Source organism: Lepidochelys olivacea (genome assembly GCF_965140295.1).
Source record: "Lepidochelys olivacea isolate rLepOli2 genome assembly, chromosome: 8".
NCBI lineage: Eukaryota > Metazoa > Chordata > Testudines > Cheloniidae > Lepidochelys > Lepidochelys olivacea.
In genome coordinates, this window is record NC_140418.1 from 96506561 (window position 1) to 96517697 (window position 11137).

General features: G+C 41.7%; 1 protein-coding gene across 1 annotated transcript; it reads right to left on the bottom strand.

The window, feature by feature from the left end:
• Window positions 1–3800: 3800 nt before the first annotated feature.
• On the bottom strand, window positions 3801–10666 carry LOC311524571 (uncharacterized protein). Its single transcript, XM_084635779.1, has 3 exons — window positions 10056–10666; window positions 8130–8235; window positions 3801–5093 (listed from the first exon to the last, which is right to left on the bottom strand). The coding sequence occupies exons 1-3, from the start codon at window positions 10323–10325 to the stop codon at window positions 4336–4338; spliced, it is 1134 nt and encodes a 377-aa protein (XP_084491905.1). The 5' UTR covers window positions 10326–10666; the 3' UTR covers window positions 3801–4335.
• Between the last annotated feature and the right edge of the window lie 471 nt (window positions 10667–11137).

Genomic DNA, 11137 nt, shown 5'->3' on the forward strand with positions numbered 1-11137 from the left:
TGAAAGCAATTCAGTTATTCCAAAACAGTAGTTTTCAACCTCTCTTCATTTGCAGATCCCTAAACAATTTTGAATGAAGGTGTGGAGCCCTTTGGAAATCTTAGACATAATCTATGGACTCCCAGGGGTGCACGGAACACTTGTTGAAAACTACTGTTCCAAAACAACAACTTACTGCAGAAGTGGCTGCTAAGTTACTGCTGATATAAGTAGTAGTACCATGCCCTCAGCAGAAGTCTGAATCTTTGTACACAATAACATTACTGGTTTTTAGACTCTGATCAAGCAAAACATTTTAGCATACAAATAATCCCATTGAAGTCAATGGGCCTGCTCATGGGCTTCTGAGTTAAGGACATGATTAATTGGTTTGCTGGATTGAGACCTTGGTGATTTCTAAGCATATTAGTGCCATCTGCAAAGGGCAGGAGTGCATGAGTTCCATGTCAAATTGAAAAAGGTTTAAAAAAAATAGCTCACTGCATATTTACAAATGCCTTTGCCCCGTTTCATACGCTACCATGTTTACCGCAGGGCTATGGAGCTGTCCTAGAAAGATATCCCTGGTTTATTAGCAGCTCTACTGCCAGTTACTACAGACCACAAATATTCTTTCCTGCCTGGATGGCATGTTATGTGTGTTAACTTAGTTAATTCTTGTAGAAGATTTCTACAGATCCATGCCCTTGTGTACATTTACTGCAAAGCATATGGCCCTTATCAATTGTGATCCTAATCTTCATCAGATTACTTGAATTTTGAAAGGTTTTGTGTTCCATTTCTATGATGGGGAACTTTGTATTGTAACATAAGCATCAAGGTCATGGGTCACAAGAACAGTGTTTTCTTTCCAGTCAGCCTGAAACTGACACATTAGATTTATGTTTTGTTCTATTTGTTTTAAGTTGATTACATTTTTAACTCCATTCAGTGGGCTTGGAAAATTTGACAAAACACTCCTGAACTTTTAATCAACTTAAACTTACTTAATGGATGAACACTTCAGTAAAAAAAAACCCTGAATGTTTATCAAACAGCATGTACACAAAGCACGGCTCTACCAGTGCCTCTTTACGCTGCTTAGTAAGCTGTCTAGGTTCCAGCCTAATTGAACAGTGACTTTGAGAATGGTGGGCTAAAATCTGTGATCCTTAACTGAGAGAAAGTGCTCTGTCAATGGAAGTTTTGTAAGATTAAGAATAAAGGGTAAATTTTTTCAATCCTTAATTTTACTCCAATGTTTTAGATGAATCTTTCATGATAAAGATCAGGACATAATATTTCACTTTTGAAAAAATATTTTGTAAGGATACAAACCTAGCTGCATAACTATGAAAGAAGTTAAGAGAATACTTATTATTAGACATTATTAATCTAAACGGTGTGCTTTTGGGAGCAGGGACTGTCCTTTAGTATACAAGTACACTGCCCACCACTATGCGGCCTGCATCCTGATAGGAGTCTCTGAGCACGAATGATAAATGAGTACAAGGTGCAGACTGTATAATACCAAGTAGTCAAAATCTTATCTCCTCTTTTTGAAAACAAATGGAATTGCTTTCAATTTCAGATGTACTAAGTAACTTGTCTGAACCCAGGAATGGCCTTCTCACATATTTATGAGTTCTTGGATTCACAATATTTCAGAGGGTGCTGCTACTCGCATTTATCTTCTCGGTTGCATTAGATAACAATTGGTGCTCTGGGTCACATTGCCAACCAAGCTATGATTACAACTAGAGTTTCACTGTGTATTGTGCAAGTATTCAGAATTTTCTGCATATCCACATCTGGTGATGTTGGTTGTTTTTTAAGATTCTTATTATTAACTGATATTGTGGTAGCACACAGGAATCCCAGTCATAGCTCAGGGCCCCACTGTGCTAGGCACTGTATAAACACATCAAAGAGATGGTCCCTCCCCACAGAGTTTACTGTCTCTATGACAGCTGTCAAATATTGAAGTTGTCCACAAAATTTTCATGGTAACGCTATCAGCTATTTGCTCCAGCCCAAAGCTTTTGTCATTCCTGGATTCATGTAAAGAATGATTACCTCCATATTTTTCTGCCTTTTAATGCGGGAGCTAAATATTCCCTCTTCATATCCATGGGAGTTTTGGCAGAGTTAGAATCAGGGCCAATAAATGTAAAATTATCAGCACCTAATAAGATACATCATAGTCAAACATTTTGAGCCTGATCCTGTAAACCCTATGTGTGCATAAATCCTATTGAAATCAATAGGACTTCAGATAGGACTGACAGGGCACCACTGAAATCTGTTAACATATTTGAGTGTGTTTGTAAGTGGCATAATATAATGTATTTGAATGATGGTGTAAAACTGGGCCATTTGTATCCAATATAGGCCCTCATATTTTTGTTGGGTTCTTGTGTTCTATTAGCTATCCTGCTGAAAAAAAGATAACTTCCTGATCTTTGAGTGAGATCTTGGCAAAATAAACCTTTGAATTTTGCTGCTTTGCTCAGGGGCTGGTTACTGTTCAAATACAAGATTTCTCATTACATATGGGAAGGATCTGTTCCCCTAGAGAGAACCCCTGTTCTTACCACAGAATTAATCCACCATTTTGACACAAAATGGGGAGCAGAATTTGGGGAGGTCATGAAAGGGGTGTGCAGAGGCCACTGCCACAGGAACCCCATCTGAGATTTTCCTTTGGGGTAGACAACCAGCTATTACGTTATTCCTGAAGTCCTTTGGCCCTGCTTAGTAGGGTGAATAGCAGATTGACTCTATTCCCACTATGTGGCTTAGTGGGAGGATTCACTAGATTCCCTGGTGTCAAGACAAACTGCTCAGGCAGGGCACTGGGGAGAGGAACTTGGCCCTAATGTTGTTCTCATTAAACACTCATATAACTTATTTTTGTGGGTTAATTTAAAATTAATGTAAAACATCACAGCCCTGGAAACCAAAGCTCTTGTGGTCCTTGTCTTCACAAGGAAAATCATGCCTGTTTTTCCACCAGCAGTGCAGCTCCAGTAATGATGGGGTGGGGTGGGGGGACGACCAATCTTTCTAGTGTAGATGCACTCAACTGTGCATAGAACAGGAATAACCCAGTCAATACATGGGCAAGCTTCTCCCTCAAGCTACACTGCAAAAAGCTCGTTTTCTTATTAATTGAATGAGATTCTCACATGTGTAATGCTTGAATCCCCTTCCTTAAAAATCCATTTGGATACAAGTCATTTTTTAAACAGAGCTCCCTAGTACCTGCTAGCGGAAGTTCTAGTTAATCAATGGCATAATGTGGCCCTGTGGGAGGAGTGAGTATGAATATCTGAAGCGATTGGCAAGCCTTTTCCTCTCCCCAAGGGCACATCACCCTGTAGCATACTCCCTCCAGTTTGGGACCAAATTCTGCTTGTGAATATCTATTAGGCTGCTATTAGGATGTTAGAGATTTCATCTGTGTGCATAGCAGCTGAGGATGTGGCCCAGAATCTGTCTTGTACAGTCAAGCCAGAGAGTGTACATATTAAATATGATTACATTATTTTGTTTGCTTGAATATTCTGTGAGGTATGCTGAAAACAGAGCAAGTGCTGAATTTTTTTTTTGTATGCATTTTAGGGTTTGATTCACTGGTTATTTAAGCTCACTAAAAATCAATGGGACTCTTTTCAATGGACTTTAGTCCTGGCTTATACCACTGTGACAACTGAATGATACCCTAAATTCTGGAACAATGATGTAACACTGTGCCCTTGTATCATAATACATCAACAAATTAAGCCTTTACAAACTAAGCCCATTTTATTCAAATAAACTGGTTTTCCATTTCCACAAAATGAAATCTTATCACTTTTATTCAGTATACAAAACACACCCATTTACACTGTCTTGCAAAATACATGCACTAACAAGTAATTTTTAAAAAGCCAAAATATTACCCCAATAAGTTTAGCTTAAAATTATAAAATCTACAGTAGTTCTATATATTTTGATATTTTAAATAAAGAAATTAAAACTACGACTATTTTATATACAAACATACATTGTTAGAATAACAGACTCTTAAAAGAATATTACATAGATTCAGAGTGCTGACTGCGAGTAAAGTAAAGAAAAAACATAATATCTTCAACATTGAGCCTGACCTTGCTACTCTCACAAGTAGTCCCATTTGGACTCCAACTAAAGATTGGATGATTGACTTCATTGGGAGCATGATGATCAGACTCAAGTCAATGGGCCTACTCATGTGAGAAAGGGTTAGAGAATCAGGCACTCAGTTGATACACTGAGTCAGTAAGATTTTGTCATTGAATTCCAAAGAAGTAGAACTGGGCTCTGAATACCTGTTTAGACTTTTAACAAGGATTCCACTGAAAATGACAAACTCTGATTTTTAATTTTCATTTCTGAATAACACTCTTGGGATATTCTAGCTAAGTGTTTGAGGTTCTCCTTTGCCACAGAACACTTATATTTCACATGTTGGCTCACATGCTGTTTTTCTGGTATGGAAGGATCATTTTGTAAGATAAAACCTTCTGAGCCAATGCCCTGCTTCTGGTTGGTCACAAAATGTTCTTTACCATTTTCAAAACTTGATTGTGTTTTTATTGCCTTCAATCTCAAATTGCTCTGAAAGGATCCAAGTTCTTTGGATAAAATATTGGCCTGAGCCAGCTCCTTACACACTTGTGCATATTTCTCTGCATTCTTAGTAAAGGTATATTTCTGTAAAAGGTTACTTTCGATTTGACCTGATGTAAAAGTAGTTACATTTGGCAGGAAAAAATCTCTAGTCTGATAAAGCATAGTGCTTGAATGTATCAAAGGAAACCAAACATTTATCAAATTGTGGTTAAAATATGTTGAGTCACAAAGCTGGCTGTGTCCAATCCTAAATGGGTTTGTTTCTGTGCCTGGTAAAAAGTCTTCATTTGGTCTTTGTAGACTTTGAGCTACAGCTAATTCCTTTAGTTCTCTCTGCCTAAGTTCTCTCTCCAGCATTATGCATTCCAGCTCTTTATCTGCAAATGTTCTTCGTTTTCGCATTCTCTCACTCAGGTTAGAAAAGAGGACTTGGGTTTCCTGTGAAGGAGGTTTATACCCTAGGAGAACAAATGAAAAGCTTCCATTAGTACTCTTATCATTATCATCAATTATTTGTACATTACTGTAGTGTACTGTAGGTCCTAGCTAAGATCAGGGCCCCTTTGTGTTAGATGCTGTGCAGACATGTAGTAACAGACATCCCTGGACCCTGCCTGGAAGAGTTTACGGTCTAACTGGACAAGTCAGACAAAGGATGAGAGGGAAAATGCAGAGAAGGAAAGTACCTGGGCAAGTTACTTCCTAATTCCTAGTCCAGTGCTCTGTCTGGTACACCATGCTGTCCCATAGACTAAGAACTTATCTTAATGGACTAATTGTTTTAGTGCCTCCTAGAAATATTTGTTGAAAGGTTTTTATTAATTTAAAAAACAGTCACATAGATTTGACTTCATTCTTACATGGATCGTGTAAGAGATAACTTGTCTAACCCTCTCACTAGTCTGGACTATCAAAGATGAAAATTAGAAAGTAGAAACATATTTTTGATCATTAGCAGTCATAGAATCATAGAAATTAGGGTTGGAAGAGACCTCAGGAGGTCATCTAGTACAACCCCCTGCTCAAAGCAGGACCAACCCCAACTAAATCATCCCAACCAGGGCTTTGTCAAGCTGGGCCTTAAAAACCTCTAAGGATGGAGATTCCACCACCTCCCGAGGTAACCCATTCTAGTGCTTCACCACAGTCCTAGTGAAATAGTTTTTCCTAATATCCAATGTAGACCTCCCCCACTGCAATTTGAGACCATTGCTTCTTGTTCTGTCATCTGCCACCACTGAGAACAGCCTAGCTCCATCCTCTTTGGAACCCCCCCCTTCAGGTAGTTGAAGGCTGCTATCAAATCCCCCCTCACTCTTCTCTTCTGCAGACTAAATAACCCCAGTTCCCTCAGCCTCTCCTCATAAGTCATGATCCTTGTCCTCTATTTGCAAAACATTTACTAGCAAGGTTAGGATTTTATGTTTAAGTGGAACTACACCTTTGCATTACGATTAAAATTTAAATAACTATTCAGTGCTATAAAATGTACAAGGGGCTTTACAAACATAGGGCCTCAGCATTCTCACTCAGGTCAATGCAGGTAACATAGCTTCTTGCCTGTGGCCCTATTATGTCCATCACTGACAATATCTTAGGAACATAGCAATTATTGTAACGGATCAGACCAGTGCTCTGTATAGTCTAGTATCCTGTCTTTTACAGTGCCCAGGACCATCTGCTTCAGAAGACACTTATAGAATAACATACCCAAAAGGGAAAGTTTCTTCCTAAGTCAAAATGAAAAAATAATGAATTTTTCAGTTCAGGGGCTCAATGAATCCCCCAAAGAAATCCAATCCAATTCAAATCAAAACAATTTAATTTTTTTCATTAAATCAAAAACTCAGATTGTTTTGAATTAACGAAAACTTTTCCCCCCAAGTTTTTTCGTTTCAATTCAACTATTTCAGGTGTCTTCCCTTTTTTTCGTGGTGTATTGTTGTTGGGTTTCTTTTTTAAATGCTATTTCAAATCAGAGTTGAAACAAAACATTTCTACTTTTTCAAAATGAAATGTTGACTTGTTCCAAAAAAATAAATAATTAAATACAATACAACCAAAACTGTCAATTTGATAGTTTTGGGCCCTGAAAAAACCCACATTTTTCTATGAAAGATTTTTTTGAGAATTTCAGCCAGCTCTATGCCTAATCCCCATTCAATTCACACACTTTAAGACTAAAAGGGACCATTATGATATTCTAATTTGACCTGCATAACACAGGCCATAGAATTTCACCTCATTAATTCCTTCATCAAGCCAAGTACAATGTGGTTGAACTAGGGCATATCTTTTTAGATACATTCAGTCTTGATTTAAAGATTTCAAATGACTGAATCCATGACACCCCTTGCTAGTCTTTTCTAATGTTCGATTGCCCATACTGTAAAAATTTTGCACTTTTGTCCTTGTCTACACATATCTGCACCCGTTTAAACTGGACAGGGCACTTGTTTTGGTTTAATAGTAACATGTTTAATTTTAGCTTAAATCTGTTCCTCAACTGAAATATGGGGATGTACTCTACCTTGAGACAGAGAGCATCCTTCTTGGAAATTCCAAAGGCCAACTGTTAGAGAGGCTATTTTGGGATGGCTATAGGGTGACCAGATGACAAGAACAAAATATTGGGACACATGGGGGGGCAGCCACAGGCTCACACCCGCCTGCCCCCTCCCAGGGCCAGCTCTAGGTTTTTTGCCACCCCAAGGTTTTAAAAAAAAAAAAAAAAAAAAAAAAGGCCGGAGTGCTGCCAAAGCAAAATATCGGGACAAATGCCGACCCAACCATACATCGGTCGGGACGTGGGACAAACAACTATCGGGAAGTCTGGTCACCCTAGATGGACAGTGTCACAAAAGGAGAATGTAGAAGTGTAATGCAACCATTGATGACAATGGGGCTGGTGGGTGTTCAGCACTTGAAAACCTGGCTACTTGTTTAGGTAGCTAAATACAGATTTACTGTAGGAGCCTAACTAGTGTACTATACTCATATGTTCAGTAGGTCATCTGGCTTTCACATTTGCAGGAGTAGTGAAGAAATACAACAGAATTTAATCAAATATCAAACTACAGATTATTTAACTGGGGACACAGCAGCCATGTAATTTTTTAAAATTTTTGTGAGTTGTATCATTAAGGGCCAGATTGCTGAGTATCTATCTTACACTACAGGCCGCCTCTCTGAAGTAGGGTACTACTCTACATGAGTAAGTATCACAATCTAGTCCTAAATAAGTGTGCTAAAATTAAAATCAACATATCCCTGTCATATTGATTTAGTGTAAATAAAACAGATATAGAAAGGACTTTGTGTTGATGTGCATTTGTTTAAAAAAAAAAAAAAATCCTGATTCAGCAACATGCTTAACTACATGTCTAACTTTAAACACAAGAGCAGTCCTGTGGAATTCAATGGGACTACTCAGATGCTTCAAGTTAGGCATAAGTATCTTGCCAAGTTGAGGCCATAGATAGACAGATCCTTACCTGCCAGTATGCTTTTGGCCCAGGTGCTGGTATTCTTGGGATAGTGCTGATAGTTTAATCTGCAACTGGTTGATAGCAGAGAATGTTCATCTTCATCTTTCTTAACCTGTGCCGAGTCATGGAAAGAGAAAATAAGATAAACCATGCAATCCATTTTAGGCCATGTCTATACTTTGGGTGCCACAGCGACATGGCTATGCCATTGTAGCTATACTGCACACCCCCTAATGCAGACTACAGCAATGGAAGGGGTTTTTCCATGGCTGTAGGAACTACACTACCATTAGTGATTGTAGCTAGGTTGAGGGAAACATTCTTCCATCAACCTAGCTGTGCCTACAGCAGAGGCTAGATTGGGCTAGCTACTTCAGTCTGTAGTGTGGATTTTTCACACCCCTGAGCATCATAGCCATATTGAACTAAGTTTTAAGTGTTGATTGAGGGCTTATGTTTTCATTACTAAGATACTACTAAAGTCAGTATAGCAAGAATACTGAAAGTATTTTGAAGGGCAGGGGAAAACATCACTCCAAATGATGAAAAAAATATTAGGATCCTATTTTGTGAATACTGAGTATGCATTCAACCTTGTTAAATGTAATGCTCGTTAGAGATCGGTTTGGAAACTTAATCTAGCTACCTGAATAAACACTCGTTCTGTTGCCAATTTAAGAAAGGGAAATAACTTTTGTCCATTACTCCATCTTCCTTTACCCCACTAAGGAATTACAACAGGATTCTGCAAATAAAAAGCAGACTTGCTACTGCACCATGATTTCATCCAACAGGAGATTGTTCAGAACATCACAATCTACATTTCCTTTTCCTAGAGGATTGCCAGTTCTTTTGGAAAACGCTCGTCAGGCTGGCCTATTGGTACTTACCTCAGTCCTTTAATATTAGGATAATTACAGAGGAACTGAGACTTCAACCCTGAATTGTTTGGGGCTGCAGTCTAATTCTACAGAAATAATGCATTAACAGTACTATTTTTATATACACACAGCAGCATTAAAGGGTCCTGATCCTACAGTTCATACTGAATACCCTGAGACGAGGTGGGTGAGGTAATATCTTTTATTGGACCAACTTCTGTTGATAATAGAGACAAGCTTTTGAGCTTAACCCAGAGCTCCATTTTCTTGAAGCCTAAGTAAAGCAATTTCATAGTAAGAAATACCTACACCAAGATGTTTAAGAACAAAAGTCTAAGGGAAAGATAATGATACTTTGTAAAGTCCTTTGTGATCTACGGATGAAAAGTGCTATGTAAGAACTAAGTATTTCATAATACATTTAGGTTCTGACATCCATATTTGGGCATCTAAGTACCTGGATCCGTTATCAAGAGTGCTGAACACCCACTGACGTCAGTGGAGTTGGTGGGTGTTTGGCACTTGAAAACCTGGCTACTTGTTCAGGTAGCTAAATACGGATTTATGGTAGGAGCTGAAGTAGTGTATTATATGTTGAGCATTTATCCAGTTTTCAAATTTGCAGGAACATTTAACAAATCCAATAAAATGTTAATTAACCTCTATCATCCTAAAATGTAGTAAAGCTTCCGCCAGGGCCCCCAGGGCAAGGCTGTACAAAACCGAACCAAGCAGGGGCCAGGGGTACAGCTACTGCTAATGCAATGCTAACTCTTACCCAGTGCGTTTCATCCAGCGAACTCAAACCCCTTTACACAGGAGGGCAGCACCATTATCTATCCCCATTTTACAGAGAGGGAAACTGAGGCACACCGGGCCCGTGGCTAAGCCAGGAACAGAACCCAGCTCGCCTGAGTCCTTTAACAGAACAACTCTCAATACCACATTTACCTCACCAGGTGGGAGACTTACCCCCCCCCTCCCGGACACTACCCCTCCCCCCGCCACTGCAGCCCTGCCTCGGCGGCGCGCGGGGCCGCCCCGGGCTCACCTGGCCGGCGCGCTGCTGCCGCCGCAGAGCCACCTGCGCGGCCGTCACGCGCTGCCGCTCCAGCACCAGGCGGCAGGCGGCGCAGGCGCAGTCCCGCCACCGGCACAGCCGCTTGTGGCCCTTCAGGCCGGACACCACGCCGTGGTTCCTGCAGCGCGCGCACTTGGGCACCCGGCACGAGCGCCGGCCCGCGGCCGCGAGCGGGGGGGGCGGCGGCGGCGGGGCCGGGGAGCCGCTGCGCCGCCCTTTCTCCAGCTCCCCGGGCGGCATCCGGCTCGCCGCGGCACCCCCAGCCGGCGGAGCGCAGGGGCGGCGAGTCCCCTGCCCGGGCTGGCCCAGGCACTAACTTCAGCGGGATGGGGCGTCCCCTCTACAGCCGGGCCGGCATTGGCGCCGCCTGCTCCTTGAGCTTCCCGCGGCTCCGGCCATGCCCCCAGCTCAGCCCAGCCTTTAATGACGGGCCAGGCGGGCCCGCGCTAGGCCTTGACGTCAGCGGCCTCCCCCTCCGAGGCAAGGGGGGCGGGCGGCAGTGCCTCCCTCGGGGCAGGGAGCCCTCAGCCCGGCCCCTTGGCAGGCACCTGCAGCCCCCCCTCCGCTGCCTTAGCCGCGCCAGGTAGGTGAGCTGGTCGCATGTATTGGACCAACTTCTGTGGGTGAGCAAGACCAGCTTTGCAGCTGCCCAGAGCGCTGCTTCAGGTCTGGGAAACTACCTCAGAGGGTCACTGCGCAATACAAGATTTGAGCAAATTGTTTCGCAAAAGTAGGGCCCATTGGTTCTAGTCATGGGGTGGGGGGGGGGGGGGGGAAGAGAGGGGAGGGGAAAAGGTAACTGGGGGTGGGGGTTGTTAGTGGGTTTATAGATCGTTGCAATAAGAGGTAAGCCCAGTGTTTCTATTCAGTCCATGGTTTGTAGTGTCTAGCACAGTTTCTTTAAACTCCCAGGCCCGTCTCTTGAAAGTGTTGTGCAGGTTGTCTTTGAAGGTGAGGACTGATTGGTCTGATACAGAGTGATGGCTGTGTGAAAAGTGTTCTCCCACAGGCGATGTGGTGTTTTTATCACATTTCCCTTCTTTGTCAACTCC